The sequence below is a fragment of the Bos mutus genome, chromosome 4 (assembly GCF_027580195.1).
Source record: "Bos mutus isolate GX-2022 chromosome 4, NWIPB_WYAK_1.1, whole genome shotgun sequence".
Taxonomy (NCBI): domain Eukaryota; kingdom Metazoa; phylum Chordata; class Mammalia; order Artiodactyla; family Bovidae; genus Bos; species Bos mutus.
In genome coordinates, this window is record NC_091620.1 from 25,433,888 (window position 1) to 25,459,146 (window position 25,259).

General features: G+C 37.7%; 1 protein-coding gene across 2 annotated transcripts in view; it reads left to right on the forward strand.

Moving 5' to 3' along the window:
* Window positions 1-25,259, forward strand: part of UBE2H (ubiquitin conjugating enzyme E2 H) — a 101,948-nt gene that overhangs the window by 42,059 nt on the left and 34,630 nt on the right. The window contains exons 2-3 of one of the 2 annotated variants that reach the window (XM_005905273.3): window positions 14,801-14,877; window positions 15,651-15,725. In XM_005905273.3, the coding sequence (XP_005905335.1) occupies window positions 14,801-14,877; window positions 15,651-15,725 (152 nt within the window). The remainder of the gene's footprint in view (window positions 1-14,800; window positions 14,878-15,650; window positions 15,726-25,259) is intronic. The other variant, XM_070369232.1, reaches the window with a different exon arrangement.

Genomic DNA, 25,259 nt, shown 5'->3' on the forward strand with positions numbered 1-25,259 from the left:
ATTTACTGTTGCCTCCTTTGTGCATTGAGGGAAACGAAGGCACGGGGAGGTTAAGTGGCCTGCCCAAGACCCGTGTGGCATCTTGAGATTCACACTAATGAACCCCCTCTCTAACCACTAGAACTCCAGACAGTATTATTGTGAGATCTCTATTCCTGGAAAAGAGCCCTGTTCCTTTGGGGAACCGGAACTCTGCAACCCAGTGATGTGGTGAAACTGAGTGGCAGGGATTGGTACGAATTTTCTGCCACCCTGTCAGTCTCCAGCCCCTGCCTATGCAGCCCTGGATTTTACTGTCTGAATAATGCCGATGCTGGATATTGTCTTTTGCTGTTAAAGTGATTGTAGTGGTTTTAATAGAAAAATTCTTCATTACACTCAGCAGAGTAGTCAGGTATTGGTCCCTGGGCGGCTTCCTTTCTGTCAGCTGGGATTCGTGAGTCACCTTCCTTGGCTGTCTAGCCAGCGTATACTTGGGGAACACATGCCACCTGATCAAGCCTGAAGAGTGGGGAAGGTAAGTTTTTGAGGGAAAACATTCAAATGCAGATACTCAGATACTCATCTTGATGGGTTTAAGCATCAGGAGACAGTCTGTTGCAGTTGAAGGACAAATAATGATAGATACATTTATTTCTTTGTTTGCTTAGTTTTTTTAGGGTGGTGATTATTTCTTTGGAAAAAAAAAATCCTGAAAAAATCTTATAGTACTTTGTGACTTCAGTTCAGTTCAGTCCCTCAGTCGTGTCCGACTCTTTGTGGCCCCATGAACCTCAGCACACCATGCATCCCTGTCATTAACCAACTCCTGGAGTTCACCCAAACCCATGTCTGTTGAGTAGGTGATGCCATCCAACCATCTCATCCTCTGTCGTCCCCTTCTCCTCCTGCCCTCAATCTTTCCCAGCATCAGGGTCTTTTCAGATGAGTCAGCTCTTCGCATCAGGTGGCCAAAGTATTGGAGTTTCAGCTTCAACATCAGTCCTTCCAATGAACCCAGGACTCATCTCCTTTAGGATGGACTGGTTGGATCTCCTTGCAGTCCAAGGGACTCTCAAGAGTCTTCTCCAACACCACAGTTCAAAAGCATCAATTCTTCGGCTATCAGCATTCTTTATAGTCCAACTCTCACATCCATACATGACTACTGGAAAAACCATAGCCTTGACTAGATGGACCTTGGTTGGCAAAGTAATGTCTCTGCTTTTTAATATGCTACCTAGGTTGGTCATAACTTTCCTTCCAAAGACTAAGCTTCTTTTAATTTCATGGCTGCAGTCACCATCTGTAGTGATTTTGGAGCCCCAAAAAATAAAGTCAGCCACTGTTTCCACTGTTTCCCCATCTATGTGCCATGAAGTGATGGGATCAGATGCCATATCTTCGTTTTCTGAATGTTGAGCTTTAAGCCAACTTTTTCACTCTCCTCTTTCACTTTCATCAAGAGGCTTTTTAGTTCTTCTTCACTTTCTGCCATAAGGGTGGTGTCACCTGCATATCTGAGGCTATTGATACTTGGCTTAGCAGTGAGTAATATTTATATGCCCATTATTACAAGATCTTTCTTTTGTTTTCTGTAGTCGGGTAAACTGTGTCATTTAGTAATTTGGAGACTAACATAGTTCTTTAAATGTTGACTATCTGTTGTTGAGGGATTCAGTTCTGTAATTCTTTTGTGAGAATTCATTACTTTGTATGCTGTAACAGCAAAAGTAGTTCGGTCTAAGGAGAGCTATTTAAAATATCAGAAGCACCCAAGAAATAAGAAGTTAACATTCTACTTGAGGGGATAAGTAAAAGTATAAATGATTTAAGTATTTAGAGAAATAAGTAAGATACTACTCCGGTCATTTAACTGAGTGATGCCATGTTAGACTAAACTTGCCTTGTTTTCAGTTTTTTTTGCCCAACATAGTGGATCCTTTTCTTCTGGGTGACCCAGCCAGGGCCACACTTGAGTTGGTGAGAAAGAGCACTGGCCAGTTTGAAGCGCAGATGGCAATTGGGGTAGTTTTTAAAGATTAACTTTGTTTCACTTTAAAAGCTTGAGTGCCAATTCTGGTGAGAGTATCAGGAAAACAGGTTGGCTCATATTGACAGTGTTATAAAGTGATTGTACACAACCTTTTTTGAAGGACATTTAGGCACTGTCAAAAGTACAGCAAGATTCATGTACTGAGATGTTCATTGTAACATTGCAATAGCAAAATACCAGCAACGACCTACTGTTCACTAATGGATGCTTATTTATTTAATTTATAGTACAGAGATATTTCACAGGCATTTTTTTAAGGGAGCTTAGGTCTGTATGTACTAATAAAGACGTTTTCTGTGTATAACCCAAAGAAAGGTGTTTGCAGAAGAGTTTACACCTGTGTGTCTGGGTGTGCATGATGATGTTAATGTGTGTATATATAAGCCTTAGTATAAACAGTAGTAATATCTGGGCAAGTGGGATTAGAGAGAGGAATGGGGATGCTGCTTTATGCCCCAGTCACATTTTAAAAGACAATTTTTTAAAAGCCTAAAACTCAGTGCTTCACCGCCAGAGATCATTTGGTCGTACTATAAGGTGTTCTCAGAACTGCGCTCTGCCCTGTGATTTTGGGCCCGGAACACTGTCTCACTTAGTGGCACCTGAGCCTGTCAATCCTCCCTGTCCCCATGGTGTAAACACAGGAGAGGGAAACCTAATAGATTTGTCACCTTTTCAGTGCCAGGTTTTCTTACTATATATACACCCACTGTTGTGTATGTCTGGGTTTATTTTTTCTTGTTTTGCTAAATAACTTGATTTTTTTCCACATTGTTTGATTATTCAGTAAGTAATCCTTGTGAGAACCTTGATTTTTTAAAATTTCCTAGCAATGACTCATAGCAATACAGCCTTTCTTCTATTTACTGTTTGTATATATTTAAATGTCAAACCTCTGTTTAAATTATTATTAAGCTAGCTTCCATATCACTTACTTAGCATTCCCATGTTTCTTCATTGTACCCAACAACCCATTTCTTCCTATGCGCTAACCATTTCTGTTGGTCTCAAGCTAGCAAGCTCACTAGCATGGCAAGAAAGCTTCCTCTCGCAGCTCTGTCACCTGCTCCTTGGACGGTGCTTTAAATAGCGGCAGCCTCCCTGTGGTTGTATCGCATTGCACACCTAGTGTACAGTTCACTTTCACCTCACGTCTCTTGACTTTCCAGGGTTTTCTACTGTTCAGTCATATTGGGGTTATTTTCTTATGGTAGGATGTTTCTCTAAAAGCAGCTCCCCCCCACCCACCCCCACCACCATTTTAAAGTTTCTTTTGCTTCTTTTCAGTATGGACTTTTTTTTAAAGCAACAGTCCAGTTTCTGTTGAAATTTTTTATCCGAGTTTTTTCATTCTAATTGTGTATAAAGGTAATAAATGAAGGCAGCTAGCTACTTGATCCTATCAAATAGGACATTTGCCTACTCAATACCCTTTTATATACTATGGTTTTTAAGCAGAATTTCAGTCGAGAAAACAATGCTATTTTCTATATCACTTTAGATTACTTTTTAATCCTTTTCTTCCCCATACTTTATCCAGGCCTTTATTAAATTTCCAACAGAGCTATTACCTCTCATAAGTCTTCCAAATGGGTAATGGAGACTGGGCTCAACTGAACGAAGGCACATTCATTTGTTTTGGAATGCAGAGTTCTCTACATGGTGGATTGCACTTTAATTTAGCATCCTATCCAGTGTATGTATCTGTAGTTCTGCCTTTTTCAGTGTAAAGTCTTGACAATGATCTTGAACCTGTTACTTATTCCTTTGTTACATATATTGCTTTAAAAAGCCTGAGTCTGTGCTGCTCACTTCCAACTTATAATTTTCATGAAATCAAGGTTGTTGTTAATGCTTGACGTCCGCTTTGCCCAGTGGACGTGGTGGAGGAGTAAAGGGAATGGCAGGCGTTGGTCATTCATGTTCTGGGAAAGCAGCATGGGGTGAGGAGGCTCTGAGACCAGGGCCATGGAGCAGTGATTTGTAAGAGCAAGCCAGTTGTTATCTTCCCCTCTTTCATCTGGGTTTACAGGCATTTGTTTTAATTTTAAAGAGCTTGCTTTAAGAAATTTTCCTTGAGATTATTGAAGTCATAAAATTATGATGGGGAAAAACTGGTCTCCAGAGACACAAGCTCGTAATTAGCCAGTGCCGAGAGGGAAGGAGGAAGAGCCATGACCGGGTTGCACATCTAGATCTTTCCATCTGTAGCTCCATGACCTCAGGATGTGTTGACTGTTCTTCTTTTCTTTTTAAGAGATGACTGACTGTACATTGATACCTAAGATCTTCTCCTCATTTCTGTGATCCATTTGTTTTTCACTTGTCCATAATCTTCATCTCCTGAATGGGTACCACTGCTCAGTATTTATTAATTTCTGCACATCACTTTGCAGTTGTAATATACTATATGTCACTTTTAGAGTACAGAGAAAATATTTCCTTTAAAATGTCACTGCTTACTGCGAATGAATATGCCTTGATTAGAATATCTGTTATGTGTTATGAAACACATAACTTAATTTTATTTTCATTGATTGGCATTGTACCTATATGTCAGGTGTTAGGGTAAAAACTGCTCTGCTACATTTAAAACCAACAGGAAGTAGGTTGTCAAGGATTTTCTGAGAAGAGAAGAATGCTGGAAATACGAATATAAATATACTGCATAGATATTGCATAAATCCATATCAGCTTCTTATTGAGAAGTTGCTTCATGATGTACATTGCCCTGCACTGTGGATGGCTTGGTGAAGTAGCATGCATCACAGAAGAGGAGGTAGAATGTGTTTTAAATAGATGTTTCCATTAAGATTTTGCAGATGACCACTCATGTTTCTTTATCATCTCTGGGGAAATTATACATTGCCTGTAACTCTGAAGTTTTCAGGTATTATTGTCATCTGTAAGGTTGTAATTCATGTGTTTTTTTCCAGCCTGCTGTGATTAGGTAGTATGCCTTTGAAATGACGGGGTTCTTTTTTCTGTTTCCTTCTGTGGCATGTGAAGCATGGTTTCATGTACCTCCATACTGAGGACAGGAGAACTGGAGATTGTAATTAAGTACTGGCATCTTTCAGTACTATATTTCTGCCAAGCAGAAAATGTGGGTTCAATCCTTGGGTCGGGAAGATACCCTGGAGAAGGAAATGGCAACCCACTCCAGTATTCTTGGCTGGGAAATCCCATGGACAGAGGAGCCTGCTGGGCTACAGTCCATGGGATCAAAGATTCAGGTACAACTTAGTGACTAAACTACAACAATAGCAATCTTTCAATGTGTCCTATCTCTAAAATTTTCCCCAGATTTTTTTTTTTTTAACAATTTATCTAGATCATTGGTTTTGATTTTCATTGTGGACTTGATGTCTCAGGAATGTTCTGTGACTTGAGAATCTTGCCAGTCTTATTTTTTTCTCTGCAGTTCAAAGGTGTATTCCAAGTTTGCAGATTTAAATTGGACATTTGACCAGTTGATTTAGTTGACAGTAAGGGTCCCCTTTCCACAGAAGTATAGTGTAGTTAAATATATATATAGGCTTCTGATTTAAAAAAATGATAAGTATTGGATATTAAATAAAAAATAATTTAATTAAGATGTTCAAGTGTACACAAAACTAAAGGTTTAATGAATGCGCATTACCCAAATTGAAATTTTGTTAATTATCAATATTTTCTCCCACATCTGTTTCTCTTCTTTCTGAAATATTTTAGGGCAAATCCCAGACATTGTTACCTGCATCTATCAGTAGGCCCCTCTTAAAAATACTAATATTTTCTTAAATAACCATAATAACATTATCACACTAGGGCAGTGATTTATTTTTAACATGCTGTGAATCAAGCTGTAACAAACCAAAGTACGAAAAATTTTATGACTTATTGAGAATCCCATGGATGGAGGAGCCTGGTAGGCTATAGTCCATGGAGTCGCTAAGAGTCAGACACAACTGAGCGACTTCACTTTCACTTTTCACTTTCATGCGTTGGGGAAGGAATTGGCAACCCACTCCAGTGTTCTTGCCTGGATAATCCCAGGGATGGGGGAGCCTGGTGGGCTGCCGTCTATGGGGTCACACAGAGTCGGACACGACTAATGCGACTTAGCAACAGCAACAAGCAAGAGTAATATACTATTAGGTAATACATTATTAATTTGTGTACATGGATTTATACATTTTTAGTTAATAATGAACAATGTGTTGTTGCCATAAAATAGCAAAGCATCAAAATTTGTAAAATAAAGTGCTGTTGCAATTTTATCAGTAGCCTTCTAAATATTTTTAGGTGGTTAACCTGAATTTTCACTTTTTAGAAAAGTTTCTAGTTTTTACAGCTTTTTAGAAAATGTAAATCTTATTTCTGTTTTGACTATATTTTCTTGGTCTCAAGATGGTATCATTGTTTTTCCATATTTCCCTTTGCTTTCTCTCACTTCTGCATCTGGGTCATCTCTGACTATTTGACTTTGTAAACCTGCTGTATAAAAATTTTTGTGGAGTTGGAGTGGGGCTTAGATTTCTTACGTGTCTTTCTGATACACTTCCTTTTTCTAAAACCTACCTCAAAAAATTATTTTCCATAACATATGACTCTTAATTTTTCTTTTGAGTTTTTTTCTTTATTATTTGTGAACTTAGTAGCGGAATAATGCTTCTAGGGAAGAGCTAAGTTATAATGATTTTCCCATTTAAAAAAATAATGTTTACTTAGGTCTTGCCAGTGTTTGCTTTGGTGTCTGACATGGAAGCTTTAAGTAAAAGCATAAACTTGAGAAGAAAAAAATACCCACACACAGAAAAACTCCAAAGGATAATGTAATTTATAGAGTGCTGGGTGGTAATGAACATGCTTGGTTTTTAACTTAATTTTTGGACTATCTTTGTTAAATTTAAGAAATCATTCATGTTACTTTTTACCACTTAGATAATGAGGCTTTCAGTGTTCAGTATATCATAGTAAGTTGTCAAATTTTTTGCTCTACTTACTTCCGGACAGTACATATTTACTTTGAAGAAGGTGTTTTTATTATTTTTTTAATTCTGGCTGTACCATGTGCCTTGTAGGATCTTAGTTCCTCAACCAGGGGATCAAACTTGTGCCCCCTGCACAGGAAACACAGAGACCTAACCACTGGGCTGCCAGGGAATTCCCTGAAGAGACTATTTTAAAGTAAGTCACATCCCCTCCGATAACCACACATTGGGCTTCCCACCTGGCACTAATGGTAGAGAACCCGCCTGTCAATGCGGGAGACACAAGAGATGTGGGTTCGATCCCTGAATTGAGAAGATCTCCTGGAGAAAGGAATGGCAACCCACTCCAGTGTTGTTGCCTGTAAAATCCCGTGGGCTGAGGAGCCTGGTGGGTTCCAATCCGTGGGGTTATAGAGTCAGACACAACTGAGCGCACATTTCCCTCCAGAGTTGTTTGGCTTGCTTTAAACCTGAAAACATAACAGCTAAAAATTATGTATTGGAGAATGTCTTACTTAGAATTACTTACCCTTTTTTAAAAAATAAAATTTCATGAACTTTGGTTATCTGATTTTTGTAAGCTACCATAGATCCATTTTAAGGAATGGTAGCCCAGTGACAGCTCTCAAACGTGGCTAAAGGAGGAAGAGAAACTAGGAAAAGAACCTGCCAATCTCTTCAGCCTAAGAGTATGGGAAATTTCTATTTCAGGAAAGAAGTATATTTCTTAAAGGGCATCATTGTATTTTGTAGTACTGTATAGCAGCAATCCTTTGTTTCCATAGCAAACCATCTCTCTGTCTACCTAGCTGCACTGTTTCTACTCTAAACTCTAATACACTTTATGCAAACTTTTTTTTGCGTTTACTTGTACAGATCTTACGTTCTTTTGCTAAAATTTAAGCTTCTTGAAGGCAGGTTCAGTTTCAGAGTGGTTTTTATTTGCCTTGTAGTATATGTGTGGGAAATGTGTAGCATAACTTTCAGTAGAAATTAAAGCCTGTGATCTTTGTGAATTTAATAGATGCTAACATTATACTCTCCATAGCCCAGCTTATAGATTTCTGTTAAGTCATGTAGAAAGTGTAAGTATTTCATGGGGGGTGGGAAATACAAGGAATAAAACTGCTGAACTTAAGAGATAAGGCCCAAATACATTGTTCTGGTGATTCCTCTTGACATTGTATTACACATTGTATTGTACATGGTGTGTGTATATTTCCCTCTTACTACCTTTCATCTTTTTTGCCCTATGCTTATTTTCTCAGTAGCTTTTATTTCTGCTATTTTTATTTCTCCTTTGAATAGAAGTCTCCCTTCCTCTTAACACAAAGAACACAAACATTTGAAAACTTTTTAAAAAAATTTAAACTTTCATCTCAACAAGGAGCCTTTGATATTACACATGACCCGTTTTTTTCTTATAATTTAAGCAAAGCCATGTCTGTAATTATTATTTTGCCCAGAGGCTATTTGTCATGAATATGCAGAAGCCATGCTCATCTTCCTTCATTGTGGTTAGATTTTTCTTAGACATCCTTTTGAATCCACTTAAATTTGATTCTTCTAGAATTTGGCCATCTTGACACAGTATTCTTCTCTTTCAGTATGAAGTCTTTGTTTCCTTAAGTACTAGATCACTTGCTAAATTTTTTGTTTTTGGGCCACACCACATGGCACTCAGGATCTTAGTTCCTTGACCAGGGATCCAGCCTGTGCTCCCTGCAGTGGAAGCATGGAAACCTAACCACTGGACTACCAGGGAAGACCTGATCATTTGCTAATTTTTTTCTTCCTCAAACTAAATATTGGACCTCAGGAAAATATTGGATTATTTTGTAAGCCCTTAAAAGAGCTACAGTAGCTAAGTTCTTCTAAATTGTCATGCTTGTTAAATACTAAAGTTCTGATAACTGACTACATTAAGTTTTCAGAACTTATAACAAAATTTCAAATGCGAGAGAACGCATAATGAACCCCCATGTACTGATCATCAGATACAGTAATTGTTGACTTAAGGTCAGTGTCCTGTCTTCTGTACCTCTCTCTCCTAAATGAGTTATTTTGAAATAAATCCTACACATATGTTTTAATTAATAAATATTTCAGTTTATATCTCTGAAGGAGAAGGATTCTTTGTAAACATAATGCCCAAAGTATTATCTTTGTTATTTTTGAACATTACTGGATTAATAGACATACCATATTTTTATCAAGAAAGCTAGGTAGAGAAAGTTGCTTAGTTTCTTGAACTTTCGGAATGTAGTTAATCTCAAGGAGAGTTGGAAGCAGACTGATCTGAACATGTAGATAGAAAGCCATGCAAATAGCTTTTACCTTCTTCACAAAAGAAGCCCATTATTTATCCTGGTCACTTACTGCCATGGACACAGCTCAGGGAGGTCACCATCTTTTATCTTAATAACTCATTATCAGCAAATTTAGGAAACCATGCCGTCTGAATCCTTGACCTGTTTAACAGACTTAGCCCTTGACTCGCTTTCTGGAAAATCCCAGAACTACTAAAAATCATTTCTAAAATCCCAATAGACACGTTTTGCCAAGAATGTCAATTGTCTCTTTTTTTTTTTCTTTAAGAATGTCAATTGTCTCTTGACAGTTTGGCATTAACCTTTAAATATTAGATTGTGTAATCATAGTGCCATTCAGGGAAAATAAAGTGGTGGGTGGCTGGCATTTTAAAAGTGAAATGAACTTGGGTTCCTGGGAATGTTGATCATTATTCTACTGAAAATGCTGATATTCCTTAATAGTGAAACACTAAGTAAGTAAAAAGCAGTATTTTACAAATAACTTAGAGGTGAGTAAAATGCGGGTTTTATGGATTTAACATATTTTTACCAGACCAGTATCTGAAGGGTGTCTTATATTTTCAGACTTTGAAAGTGAGACAGTAATGAAGGAACCTTCTAGTGAGTTCCCGCCAGGCTACTAGTCTGACCAGCACATATCCAAAATAGATCATTATTTTTGTCATTGTAACCTGCCTTCTCATTTGCCTTCCTCGCCCTTGACTTTACAGCAGAGAGCAGAAAGAAACTCATGGCCTGTACCGTAAATACACATGGTAACAGTAGTCAAGTAATTTTATAGTTTTTCTGGGTAAGTCATTCATTCATGGTGATGGAATGACTTATTTTTAATGCAGTGTTTTTCTTTCAACTAAACTTAAAAAAAAATTTTTTTCCCATCTGATTTAGTGTCTGTGCCATTGCAAGGTAGCATAAATTTAGCACAGCTTCTTCGTTTTACCAACTTTGTAGAAGTGTTTAAAGGTTTCTTTCAGTTTACTTTTAGCTTTTCATACGAAATGGACTATAAGAACTCTTTAATTTACAGTATAAGTGTAATTAAAGACAGACCCAGTGTTTCTGGAATGTGGGTTATACCTGGGATCCTGGGAAAGAGGAGATTTGGAGCATTAATTTCTAATCTCGTTTTAATATGACCTTTTCGAAAGGAGAATCTTTGGAAAATAGATAAAAGCATGAACTAATCCCAGACAGATCACAAAATGAAAGAAACTCACATTTACTGCATCCACCTAAAGGATAGAAAAGATATCTTCAAGTTTCTAGAGGGGACATTCATGTAGATAACATACTTTTAAATAATTAATTAACTAATTGCTATAGATCAATGTCATTCATAGCAAATTAGGTCTGATAGGGAATGCTGCTTCTACAGATTTTTATATTGTAAAATTAGTTTGACTTCTTTTATTAAACTCATTTAATCCTCTGCTGCTGCTGCTAAGTCACTTCAGTCGTGTCCGACTCTGTGTGACCCCATAGACGGCAGCCCACCAGGCTCCCCCGTCCCTGGGATTCTCCAGGCAAGAACACTGGAGTGGGTTGCCATTTCCCTCTCCGATGCAGGAAAGTGAAAAGCGAAAGTGAAGTCGCTCAGTCGCGTCCTACTCTTTGTGACCCCATGAACTGCAGCCCACCAGGCTCCCCCATCCATGGGATTCCCCAGGCAGGAGTATTGGAGTGGGGTGCCAGTGCCTTCTCCAATTTAATCCTCTACCTTACTCCATTATTATCCTTGCAGTTTTTTTAGTTGAAGATCTGGGATATCTTATGTGGCACTACAGTATATTCATTTTGACTATTTCTGGATGCCTCCCAATTAAACAGAAGCATATATTAGAGGAGCTCTAGATGGTGAGAAGGCACTAGTATACACTAATAGACACTAATAACAGCCTGTTGTATAAATGGCTTGTAATTCTTCAACCAGTTTCCTAGTCATAAATACTTAAATTATGGACTTCCCTTTCAGTCCAGTGGTTAGAATTCTTTCACTGCTGAAGGCCTGGGTTCGATCCCTGGTTGGGGAACTGAGATCCCACAAGCCTCGTGGCATGGCCAAAAGAAAAATTCAAGACAAAAAAATACTCAAAATATTCAAATTATTTTCATTTTTAAAATTTATGGTAAAAAAAATTATACATGCATCAGATAGTCTTACTTTTAGTAAACTTTTTAATTAAATAGATATACAGAAAGTGCACAAATCATTTTTGTAACTCACTGATAAATGGAAGTGTAAACGTGTAATCTGCACTCTGGAAATCCCCTTCAAACCCCTTTACAATGACCACAGACCCCACTAGTGGGTAACTGTCCTAATTTCTAGCATCTTGATTGATTTAGCCTGTTTGAACTGTGTGTAAATGGAATCACACTGTATGTGCTCTTTAGTATCTGGCTTCTTTTACTCAACTGTAATGTCTGTGAGAGTTCATCCATTTACTTGTAGTGGTGGTTTTTATTTTTGTTTTTTTCTGATTATACTGTAGGGCATGTGGGATCTTAGTTCCCCCAGCAGGGGTCAGACCCTCACCCCTTCCGCTGGAAGTATAGAGTCTTAGCCACCGGACCACCAGGGAAGTTCCAGGTTCAGTTTTATTGCTGTGTAATACTCTGCTGGGTGACTGTACCACTGTTGTTTAGTCGCTAAGTCGTGTCTGATTCCTTTGTGACCCCACGGATTGTAGGCCACCAGGCTCTTCTGTCCCTGGGGATTTCCCAAGCAAGAATATTGGAGTGGGTTGCCGTTTCCTTCTCCAGGGGATATTCCTGACCCAGAGATTGAACCCAGGTCTCCTTCACTTGCAGGCAGATTCTCTCCCACTGAGCCACCAGAGAAGCCCAGCTGTACCATAATTTATTCTTTTTATTGTTGATGAACTTTCGGGTTGTGACCTAACTTTTGGATATTACACATAGGGCTATATGAACATTCTTTTTTAAATTTTTTAAATTTATTGACTGGGCTGAGTGTTTACTGCCTCGCAGGCTTTTTTCTAGTTGCGGCAAGTGGGGGCTCCTCTCTAGTTGAGTGCAAGGGCTTCTCACTGTTGCTGAGCACAGTCTCCAGGACACCTGGGCTTTGGTAGCTTTTTGGTTCCTGGGCTCTAGAGCACAGGCTCCATGATCTTGGTTTATGGGCTTGGTTGCCCTGAGGCATGTGGGATCTTCCTGGACCAGAGATCGAACCTCTGTCTCCTGCACTGACAGGCAGATTCTCTACCTTTGACTAAGCCACCAGGGAGGCCTTTTATGAACATTCTTAAACATGTATTTTGGTGAACATAGCTCTTCCTGTCTACTACCAATAGTGCTGATGGATATAGGGTGTATCTGTGTGCAGCTCACCGTGCCAGCAGTTTTCACGTGGTTGAAACTGTGTCACTCCTGCCAGCAGTGTTGTGTTTTTTTTTTTTTTTTTTTAATAATTTCAGAGAAGTGAAATTTAAGTGAAAGAGTAAATTCATTTTAAGTTTTAGAGTATAGTGTTTAAATTTGTTCTCAGGAATGCTAATTTATATTCCACTGAACACTGGGTTTTATCCAGCTCCTTCATCTCTATCAATTAATAATGGAAAATATCTCATTTTTAAACTACTTTGATGACTTGGGCTTTTTATAGCTTAATTTCAGTTTTCTTAACTTGGCTGTTCTGGCCTTTTCTTCCTAGTTTGTGCTTTGTCCTTGGTTTTTTATAATAAAGAAGTTTAAATGTGTATGTGTGCTTGCATCTGCTAGTTTTTCCCCCTGTGGTTTCTGCCTTTGGTGTCATTCTTAAACCTTTTTATCTCCAAAATTTTTTGGTTTGTTTTCTTTGAGAATGTAATTGTTTGTATTTAATTTTGTTTATTGTAACTAGATTTGACTTTTTCTTTCACTAATGCAAGGGAGCTTTTTTGGTTGTTTTTGTTTTAAAGCAAGCACTTACTTTAACTTACTACATTAGCATTAGCTTTGAAATATTTGTAGAGGGGTGTAAGAGTGTGACTGGCCAGGAAGAAGTTAGTACACCAAAACTTACATTCATGTGTCATCTGACCATGAGAAATGAAGCCAATTTTCCAATGTGGTTGCTATTTGAATCCTTTCAATGTGCATGTTATTAAAAGTAGTTTTTGTTTAGAAAAGAATGAGATCAAATAGACTACATTATCTTACTTAATATCTCTAGTTGCTCTTAAGCAAGGACTTTGCCAAAAATACACCTGACCTCTGTTCTGTGACCTACAGGACAGAGGATTTGGAGAGTCAAATTTCAAGCCTTAAAAAATAACATTTTTCTCTATTTAAGAGATCACTTAAATTTTATTTAGCATTTTTCTTTTTGTATAATAGTACACATAATTAAAATGTAATTTGTACTTCTGATTGAGAAAGATGAGGCCATATCTTCTTGTGGTGGGTTGTTTTTTTTTTTTTTAATGTTCCAGTGGGATTTGAGAGTTCCCCAAAGCCCCCCACCACCTAAAATTTTTATCACTAAAGTCATTATTGGGGTAGACCACAAAGCAGAGACAAAACAGAAATTAGACCAGAAGCCCTATCATCTGGAAATGGGTTGTTTTGGTTTCTGTAATTGAATCTTAGGAGCTTAAAAGAATGAGTCTCAGGACACATAAAATTGACGAGGAAGAGAACACAGAAGTGCCGGTGCTCTGTGATTCGAGCCCCCAAACACACACAGAACTAGAGGCCAGCCTAAGGAGGATAGAGTTTTGTGAGTGAGGAAAAGAATAGCTGAAAATAAATACTACAGACAAAGTTTAAAATATATATATATATATATTTTTTTTTTTTTGCTGTTTTTTTGCATTTGGCAGTGCTACTTATAGCACAGTTACATCACTAGTCATTTCAATTATTCTCTAAGCCAGGAGGAAATTATCAGGACTTCCTTAGAAAATCTGTAATTTTAGGCACGCATTTCCAGTTCAAGAAAATCAGCGTTTTGCTGAATGCTTGAATTTGACTAAAGGGAACACTGGGTTTATATTAAAGGATCATTGGGGAGAGGTTGGGGTAGGGAGAGAACAGAGGGGAGAAAAGCTAAAATTAAGTTCCTGTTTTTCATTTACTTACATACACAATGTAGTCTTACACATATTACATACTTAACCCATTTATTCTTCACAGAGGTCTGTAAAATGGTGTTTTCCTGATTTGCCAAAAACAAAAGGCTCAGGGAGTGAGTTTACATTATTTTGTCTAGCCTCAAACCCACCAAATGGCAGTCCTGGGATTTGAGCACCAATCTCTCTGAATCTAAAGCTCATTCATATTCTTTTCACAGGATTATATATTGCCTTTTAAACTACCAGAATTATTATCATATTTTATATTTTATTGGTTTCTTGTAGAATGTTGGTAACACTTTCATTGGCATATCTTAGGGGTACCATCTTTAGTTTTGGGTAACATAAAGCCTGTGTAATTTCCTTTACCTTCCACCTTAGTATTGAGAGTAAGCATGAGGTTACTATCCTAGGAGGACTCAATGAATTTGTAGTGAAGTTTTATGGACCACAAGGAAGTAAGTATATGTGTTGGTATGTGTTTTTCTATTTTACTTATATTCCTTAATAGACAATGTGAATATCAAGATAGATGGTGATATGTATAGTTCTTGAAAAGTAAATTTAATTGAATTCTAGAACCAGTAAGGAAATCTTGCTATTAGGATAAATATTCTATATGCTTTTTCTCTTATCTCTGTGTTAGTGTGACTTAGTCACTTAGTCATGTCCAACTCTTTGCGACCCTATGGACTGTAATCTGCCAGGCTCGTCTGTCCTTGGAATTCTCTAGGCAAGAATGCTGGAGTGGGTAGCCATTCCCTTCTACAGGGGTCTTCCCAACCCCGGGATCAAACCTGGGTCTCCTGCATTGCAGGTGGATTCTTTACCATCTGAGCCACTAGGGAAGCCCTATGAGACAGTATTAAACATAAATTGTGAATTCTGGGTTTTGTGGAAATGTTTTTGTTGTTTGGGGGGAGAGGTGGGTTAGGCACAGGATAGACTGAGATAGTTAGCTATTACTTACCAAATAATTGAACAGTGTTTGAAGAATCAGGTAAATTTGAGAGAGAAAATGAATCTATGCTAATTCTAGATTTTTTTTTAAAGGAAAGTATTACCTTTGAACATAGAGTACCTACTAGTTATAAGAGTTCCCTGACTTTTGAAGGAATTAATTTGCAAGATTCTCAAAAGAGATTAGAATTTAATGTTTAACTTACAGTTGGATTCTGTTTTCTAATTTGGAGACAATTCTGATGTTTTAACATTTTTGCTTTTATTTCAGCACCGTATGAAGGCGGAGTATGGAAAGTTAGAGTGGATCTTCCTGATAAATACCCTTTCAAATCTCCTTCTATAGGTATGTAACTACCCATTTTCTTTCCTTAGAGAATTTTGAAATGGAGGGAAAAAAAAAAACAACAAGCCTACATTTTATGGGAGTTAGTTAATTCCAGAAGTATTTGCTCAACTGAATTTTCCCCCTTTTTTTGGCTTAGGTTATTTAGTAATTTTAAGGAGGGACTTCCATAGTGTGATAAAAGGTGTTTAAATATATCCTTTGCATGCTTATAATGACTGTAACTCTAGATTTTTCTGTCTTTTAGGGTCAGATTAAATAATTTTAAGACCCACTGTCCATTCAGGCTATTAGCAGTAAAATAATAAACATCTTAAATCTCATTTTAAATGCCAGATTGTTGAAATGAATATTATATAGTGCCTATTCTAGTTCTGTCATTTAAAAATCCTCCTTATTCCCTACTTTTGTTTTTGTTCACTCCAACTCTGTGTACCTTTTTCCATTCTTTCCACTCCAAATCTTTTTAACCCTCTAAACGGCTGAAGAAAGTAGAATAGAAACAAACCTCAGTAGGGTTACATAAAATACCCTCAGTGGGGCAGTTTTTCCTCACCTTCATCTTGTGCCATAGTTAGTGATATTAACTTATCACCCCCATTAAGGCATTAACACTTTAGGTATTAGCATCAGATGCTGCGGGGATATATTTTGGTTGAGCTTGATACCTTTAAATATTTTGAGACTGTAGAATGGTAGTAACTTAGCTAACTTAAGCCAGCTTTAAAAATTTTCATTCTGTAGATGATTTTTAGATATTACAAAGAACTGGCCAATTTTAAGAAGGAAGAAGAAAATAAAATTGGAGTATGTTTAGAGCGTTCTCTGTCACAGTGAATCACTTATTCAGAATTGTCAGAGCTAATGCCAAAACTCTTGGAATTTACACTTCTCCCTTGCCCCCGAAAAAGGGTTTTTTAAAAGAGGTGAACCAAAGACATTCCGAGCTTTGTGTTTTAATTCTAAGCCCCCATATTTCTGTCTGGGATAAATAATGTGAAAATGTTAGTAATTCCCAATCAAATGCAGTGACCTGTCCCCCTAGCATCTAGCTACTTTATATGTTTTACAATTTAAGGCTATAAAAATACTATAGAGCATCTATAATTCCTTTTTAGTCTGGGAACTCTTAATGTTCATTTTAAGAATAAACTGGTGATTTCCTCTGAAGGGCCCTTAGCTGAGTTTTAAACTTGGTAATTAACAAGATGGGCTTGCCTCTCTGATGGCTCAGTGGTAAAGAATCTACCTGCCAATGCAGGAGACACAGGTTCAGTCCCTGGGTCGGGAAGATTCCCTGGAGAAGGAAATGGCAATGCACAGCAGTATTCACACCCGGAAAATCCCATGGACAGAGAAGCCTGGCGAGCTGCAGTCCATGGGGTCAAAAGAATCAAACATGACTTAGCAACTAAACAACAGTTGAGGAGATAGTTTATGGATAATTGAATTGGAAATCTCCCATTGCTATCAGAACCTGCAAACTGTAGAGTTATCAGATGGTGATATAGGAAGGGTACTCTGAGGTGTTGAATCTTTGAGACAATTCCTGAGTGTATCTGACTTAATACCTTAGCACAGGTGGGACAGCAGCTGTTTCTCAGTTCCTAGTGTGGTGGAATGTAGGTAGAATCTTTAAACCTTTATAAACAGAATATCCAAACCATATAAATTCATTCAGGTATATTTCATAAGTAACTATTTACCTATAGAACTGAAATTTTGCTTGCTAAATCTAGCAGTAAATTTAGTTTTGTTACCCTAGATTCCTAGTCAGAAAGGAAACAGTATAGCTTGATGAAACTGACAATGAACCGAGAAGTGCAATTACATATCCTACAGAAATGTAAGATTCTCAAATCTTAGCCTGTTTCCAGGTAACAGTTATTTCATCATAACTTTCAAAGCAAAACTATCTGAACTTCAGACATTGTTTGTTAACTAGTGATGCAACAGAAGCCTCTGTACTTTCTTAAGTTAATGATGTAACATGAAATTGGTTAGGACAAATGACTAGGCTAACTTAACTTCTTGATAATTTTTCCTTTCCCTTTCTGTGTGCTTTTAGACCTTGATGATACCTACAAATGTGTATGTACCATCTTCTCTTAGGGAAGTAGATCTAGTTGAAATATTTTACAAGCTATCCTTGTTTCCTCCAGAGGAAGATTGCGTAAGAGTTTTAATCAGTCATGTGGGGTGACCCATTTTCAGGTCATCAACAATGTAATTACTGTTGCAATGTGCTTTAAACATTTTGAGAGGTAGTGGGTCCTGCAGAGTAGGCAAGGGTTTGTTTTTGAATTGTATAGATAGCTGCAGAACTATACAGAAGAGGAGATAAGATAAATCCAACCTCACTGTTCTTTCTAAACCCTGCCTCCATAGATTAAGTGTTTTGATGATTAGGTCTTGCTTGGGGTTTTTAAATATATATCTATGTATACTTTTTTGTTTCATGTTGCTATGTATATTTTTTAGTTGTATAAATGCTCCTTATCTATAAGAATGTAAGAAGGTCCAGGTGAGCAAAACTAAAGAAAAACTAAAATGTCTTATAATCCTGTCCCTCAGTGGATATTATTATTTACATAAAGTACGTAAAAATGTATTTTAAAACATTTTTCTCTAAATATTTAAGTGTATATGCAATGTACTTTTACAGGTAGACTGTAAACTCCAAACACAGTTTAAGGGAGTTTTCAATAGTTACCTGACTGCTTGACGTGTAACTGAAAAAGTCCTTTTAAAAACAATTTTCATCCTTAAGTAAGTAAATTAACTCCTTAATTTACTTACATCTTAACTCCTCTTTGGAAAGAGAAGGAATATTAACAGCCTCCTGGGGAAGTTACCAGCTTACTCTTACAAAGCCGTCATTGTTCCAAACATCTTAATAAGCTCATCTTTTGGAATTTTACATTCTCTTTGAATATCATGAGTGATGGCAAGTCTTGATGCTTTGAAGCTGGATATAAATTTTTGAAATGGCTAAAGGTCATTTAATTCCAGAGAATAAGATGAATTGAAAAACTGAGTAACATCAGTTGAAGTCTATAATGATATATGATTATGAAACTGACTGAAGTTTAAGAGTTATGATTTACTTTTTAAACTGGCCCTTTGGGCTCTTTCAGAAAGAAATTCTAAAACTCCTTTAATCAGTTGTAACATCATTGAAATATTTGCATCGTTTTCCAGAGAGACTGCTTTGATATAAATCATGTTTGAATCACTGAGTTCTGGTCTGTTTGAAGGTCCAGACTTTGCTCTCCTCATTCAGAAACTAGAGTGAGAGCAGCACTGCTGGGCGTGTCCCCGTGTAGTTAGGAGGGTCTGATTGGTCAGTGGACGGGTTATCAGGAAAGAATGGTTCTGGCCCCAGTTCTCCTTGACTCTGGTGATACTTAGCTTTTTGTTTCCTCTTCTAGAAAATGAGATAATGTAATTAAATGGACTGTGCATGTTTGGTATTGATCGATGTATTAAATATTCAGGATATATGATATATGGCATTCCACCAGATACTTAGGAAGGCTGTATATACGGCTTTCACCAGATGGGAGGGAAAAAATATCAATGTATTTAAAATATTGCATTTGCTCTAATGATAGCATTTCATTGCTTTTTAGAAGTGTGACTCAGCACCTCAATTGAGGAAGAGAATATATGGAGGAGATAGATGTTTACACAAGTTGTATCTAATGTATTGAGAATAGAGTCTTTACAAAGCTTCAGAGAGGTGAAGGTGAACATAAGGACTTTATAAATACTCTTTCAAAACCACAAGTAATGCCCAGTCCATGAAGATTTTGTTCTATCCAAAGAAATTGCTGCGGAGACTGTCATATTCCGTATTTCTCTAGATTCACACTTTTCAGTCATTACACATGTGCTCAACTAAGAAAAAGCTTTTACCCATCTAAGGAAACAGACTTGCAGTTGCTGCCTGGGGGGAAATAAAGATGAGTGATCCCATGTATAAAGACGTCACATACAGCAATGTTTTCCTAAAAATGAAAAATAACCAATTAGCATAGGATACAAAATAGTTTTGTATCCAATCCAAAGAATGCAAAGATTGAAAAATGAGAAAATATATGACTTTGTAAATTGGCAAGTTAAACACTGTTGGCAAAGGTATTATGATACAGCCAACCTAGCAGTACATATTGATAGAATTTTATATCCTTTGAATGATTTTACTTAAAATAAGGAAATATTCAGACCTGTACACTAAGATTAATGCACAAGAGTATGTAAATTGCAGTGTTATTTTTAAAACTTAAAAGTTGTAAGCAACCTAACGACTCAGTTGATAAATAAAGTAGTTAAATTTTGGTTCCTTTTATCCCCCCCCTTTCTTAGGCCACATAGCATGTAGGACCTTTAGTTCCCCAACAAAGGAGAGAACCCATGCTCCCTGCAGTGGAAGCATGGAATCTTAACCACTGGGTACTGCCAGGAATGTCCAAATTACAGTACATTTTAATGGACAAAATGTTTTACAGCCATTACTTATATTTTAATATTTTTACCACTATGTTTATTTTTTATTTATTTTTTAATTGAAGGATAATTGCTTTACAGAATTTTGTCATCTTCTGTCAAATCTCAACATGAATCAGTCATAGATATACATACATCCCCTCCCTTTTGAACCTCCCCGCCATCTCCCTCCCCATCCCACCCCTCTAGGTTGATACAGAGCCCCTGTTTGAGTTTCCTGAGCCATACAGCAAATTCATGTTGGCTATCTATTTTACATATGGTAATGTAAGTTTCCATGTTACTCTTTCCATACATCTCACCCTCTCCTCCCCTCTCCCCATGTCTATAAGTCTATTCTCTGTTTCTCCATTGCTGCCCTGTAAGTAAATTCTTCAGTACCATTTTTCTAGATTCCGTATATGTGTTAGAATACAATAGTTATCTTTCTCTTTCTGACTGACTTCACTCTGTATAATAGGTTCTAGGTTCATCTACTTTATTAGGACGCAGATGCGTTCCTTTTTATGGCTGAGAAATATTCCATTATGTATATGTACCACTACTTCTTTATCCATTCATCTGTCAGTGGACGTCTGGTTGCTTCCATGTTCTAGCTATTGTAAATAGTTAACACCATCTTTAATGAAAGAACACACAAGAGGGAATCCTCTGGTGGTCCAGTGGTTAGGACTTGGTACTCTCACTGCCAGGGGCCCAGGTCAGGGAACTAAGATCCTGCAAGTTGCACACAGCACAACGAAAAAAAAAAGATAAAATAGTGTAACTATAATTTTTTTCTATGCAAACACCAAGTTTGAATGCCAAATTTTGGCTATAGTTATCCATTGCTGTTAAAGGAATTAAAGCCATTTTCCTGTAATTCCCAAATAGTCTATACGAAGTTCCCTTTTATTATAAAAGTAAGTATTTAAGAAACTTAGGGCAAGTGTGTGTCTTTCGGATGTCCTGTCTGCATCTTTGTCTGAGTCTGTGCTTTACCTGTCTGTTGTTCCAGAAAGCCATCAAGCAGTCCTTGGTCAGAATTCTCAGTTTGCTAAGGGCCTCCTGGCCCCCATGTTTCCCACCACTCCCCTTAATTTTTTTCCTTCAGTTTTAATTCCTTGTGCATGTAAGTGTGACACAACTGAAGCGACTTAGCAGCAGCAGCGTGTAAGTGTACATGCTGTGTCCTTTGTCTCTCTCGCTTCAGTTTGGTTTACTCCCTCTTGGAGCATCTTTGCACCTTTCCATGTAACCATTCTCCACTCCTTTCCTCTCCTTTTGGCCTTCCCCTTTTCCCTTGTCCTGTCCTGTTACTTTGAGCAGTTCTTACCTGCTTTTTTCAGTCTGACTCTTCCACTTGTTCTCCTTTGTTCCATTTTTCTCTTCATGTGAACCAAAAAGACCCCTTTGTAGCTATTAATAACAGTAATCCTTTGATAAACCTAACCCAAGGGGTAAAAATTATGTCTTTAATAAAATATGACATAAAATATTGGATTTAAGGCTTTTAGCCTTTAAAGGTCTTGAAAAGGTCACTTCAAGATCTGCCTTAGTATCCATCAGATCTACCTATGTTACTTGAACAATAGCATTCTAGAGAATATTTTAAAGTTGTGATTGAACCTTATTTTTAAATGACTACTGGCTAATATATTAAGAGACATGCATTCTACTGATTTCAGATAGAACTATAGAGTATTACAGAATCTTTTGTAAGTAACCTTAAGACAAGCTCAAGAACTCTGTCACCATTGATACTTTCTTAAAATGGAAAACTGTTGTAAGAGCCAGCTAACAAGTCTAGAAACTGAGTACGAAGTACTACATGTGTGTATCTCCATGTGAACAGTGAGGAGGACCTTCTCCCAGGAGCAGGCTACATGCACTGTGTGTCTGGACTGTAATTTGATGATACCAAAGCTGACTGTGTAAAAGGAGTGGTTGGTTGAGAGCAAGATTCTGGAGAGACCACATCATGGTTTGCCAAGTGTTGATAGAATGGCTAGGGGAAAACCAAGCTCATTCCACAGTATAATTGATGTCAATAGCATATGGCAGGAGGTAGTCAAATCCATTTAAGTAAATAGAAACAAAATGAAAGTCATGGGCAATAACAAAAATTAGAATGCTATTTTGAGCCACACCAGTGGCCTTTACTAGTTCAGACTATCATCTAAATAGAATGGTTTTAGGTCATTCTGTTCCAAAAGGAAACTAGACTAGATAACCTCTCAGACTTCCTTCTGAATTTCCCAGTCTGCTGCCAGTTCTTAATTAAAAAGGTATTCTGATGATCAGTGTACCATGTTCTTTTTACTTGTGCCAGTGGTTAAGGGAAATGGTTTCACCTTTTTCATTGACAGATTTAGGAGACTCTTCTGGCATAATACACTTTTTATTTCACCATGGCCAGAAATTACCTCACAGTATTTTTGGAATGGAGTTCTGTAATATGGTGTATGACTAACTCTAGAGCTTAGAATACTTAGCATTTTCCTTTGCATCTTCCTGGTTGGAAACATTGTATAGTTACTTCCTCAGGAACTAGTGTGAGTGACTTTAAGTGAGTGATGTTTAGTCAGGAGTGGACCAGGATTTGAAATAGAGAGGAGTGTCATTCATGAGAGGTTTGGGGTCAGTCATTTAACAAAGACTGATTTGAACCACTGTATTTCCACAAATAGAATGAATTCTTAGACTGAGGAAGCTAAAGTCCATTAAGATCACCAGTATACTTCTCTACTTTTATAACTTTGGGTTTGAATGTAGTTCCTGTTTAAAAATAGTTACTTAAGTGCTACTGTGTAGTGATCTATATTTTTTGAATTCCAATAGAAACAAGGTTCTAGTAGAAGAATTTCTTAAAAAAAATGTTAATGCTATGAGACCATAAGCCATTGTTAAAAGCTCTCTTTTTACTGGTGTTGTGAAAATGAAATTTTTGGGGATATGATTTTGAAAAGATTATGTTTGGCATCTGAGGTAGAACCTACTTTCTCATAAAATGGATACAGCTTATATTATTTCTTCAAATCAGCTCCACAAATTTGTCAGCTACCAGCTATGTGCAGGGCATTATTCTAGGTGCTAGGGACACAGAAGTGAACAGATTGGTCTCTTGACCCTTAAATCCTTTTGGGGAAAATGAGGATGGGGGGCTGATAAAGCAAAATTTTTAATGTCTTGATAGGTTTATTTAGAGAATTGATGTAATAGAATTGACAGTCATGATAGCTGTCTTAGATTAGGTGTTCAGGAAAGGGATCTTTGACAAAATAAATTTAAGCCGGGGTTTAAATGAAAAGGGGAAAAAAGCCAGCCCTAATCTTCCAAGGTCAGAGATAGAGCATTTTAGGCAGAAAAACTGTGAAGACAAAGACACTAAGGCAGGAACTTAGCTGGCATGCTCAGGGAAGAGAGATGAGGCTGGAAGGCTGGATAGAGAGCGAGATACGAGAAAGGGTCCAAATTGTAGGCAGGGCGAGGCCCTATTAGGACTTCGTAGGCCAGATTAAAGGGTTGAGTTATATTTTTAATGTAATGGAAAAGATCATTGCAGTGTTTTAAACAGGTTCAGTGACCACTCTGCTGTTGTGGGGAAATAGTAGAGGTACTAGTGGGTTGGATCAAGGTGCCAAGGTTGAAAATCTGTGATGTAGATCCACGTTACTTTGAAGAAATCCGTCTGTATTAAGTAAAGCATACAAAGGAGGCTAGTACCTAGAGGAAGATAAAAGGAAGGCTTTGCTTTCTATTTCTTGGAGATTTCAAAGGATGTTTATATGCTCATTGTAGGGAGTTGTCTAGAAGAGAGGGAAAGCTTGGTGATGTTTGAGGTCAGGAGGAGGATGAAGGAGTGGTGCCTTTGACACTGTAGGAAGGGACAAGATAGGACTGGTACTTGAGAAGACCATGGACATATGAGCAAGCTGTTCAGACAGGAGAAATTAGCATGGGGGGTTGTTGGGGACAATGAGGGGTCCTGCTGATTAGCACCCACTTTCGCATGAAAAATACACAGGGCTATTAAGTCCTATTAAGTGAGAAATGGAGGACCAAAGGGAAGGAGAGATTTGAAACCTACTGGTAAAATGTACAAGTCATTGGAGGATGGGGGAGCAAGCTACTACAAAAAGGAGAGAGGAAAATTATAGGGAATGTTGAGTCCACAAGAGATTATAGAGTGTATTTTTAAAAACTGGTACATTTGTTTACTTAACATCTCTTCTCCCTGCCAACCCAGTAGATACAAACTCCATGAAGACAGTCCCTGGGTATGGTTCACTAAAAATCTATCTCCCCAACTCAGGACTTGGTGCATTGCCTGTTCTGCAGAAGAATATTGTTTGAGTCAGTGAGTGAATGCCTATTTAGTGGCATCCTCAAGTCCAAGTATAGACAGTTGTGAATGATTGGTGTCCTTCCATTGTAGACGGGCATTTTGGAGGGGAGAGGGCAGGGAATTAGTAGAGTGCTAGAGAATGATGATGGTGATAGCTTTTAGACTTAGTATGGAGAAGGAGTGAAAATAGGGTGGTAGGTAGGAAGAAGGCTACAATCCATAGGGTTGCAAAGAGTCAGAGATGACTGAGCACATGTGCATGCGTGCACATACACAGGTAGAAAAAGGGGAGGGCCAGTGGATTAGAGTTCACAGGCCAAAGAATTGTTCATGGGGGTGGGAAGCGCTTTGACAAGGATAGGAGACTGTCATTGGAGAGGGGATGTCTGAATTTGTGATTTTGAAAGTGAAGCCGTCTGTAGGGATGACAGACTTCAAAAGCATGTCCTGGGAGTGTGAATGAGATAGAACTGAGGAAAGATCATTGAGGAGAAGCTGAGATAACTGAAAGGCTAGGGTATGATGAGGATGCTCTGTATAGGCAGTTGTATCACTAAAAATGATAGGAGTTGATGGGGGAGAAACTTGGGGGCCAAGTGCTGAAGTTCTCAGTGATGGCAGAAGTCAGTTGCCAAATTGGCCCTTTCATTGAAAAACCTGTTGTGCACAGTTTGCAATATCTAAGTCCACTTAGCTTC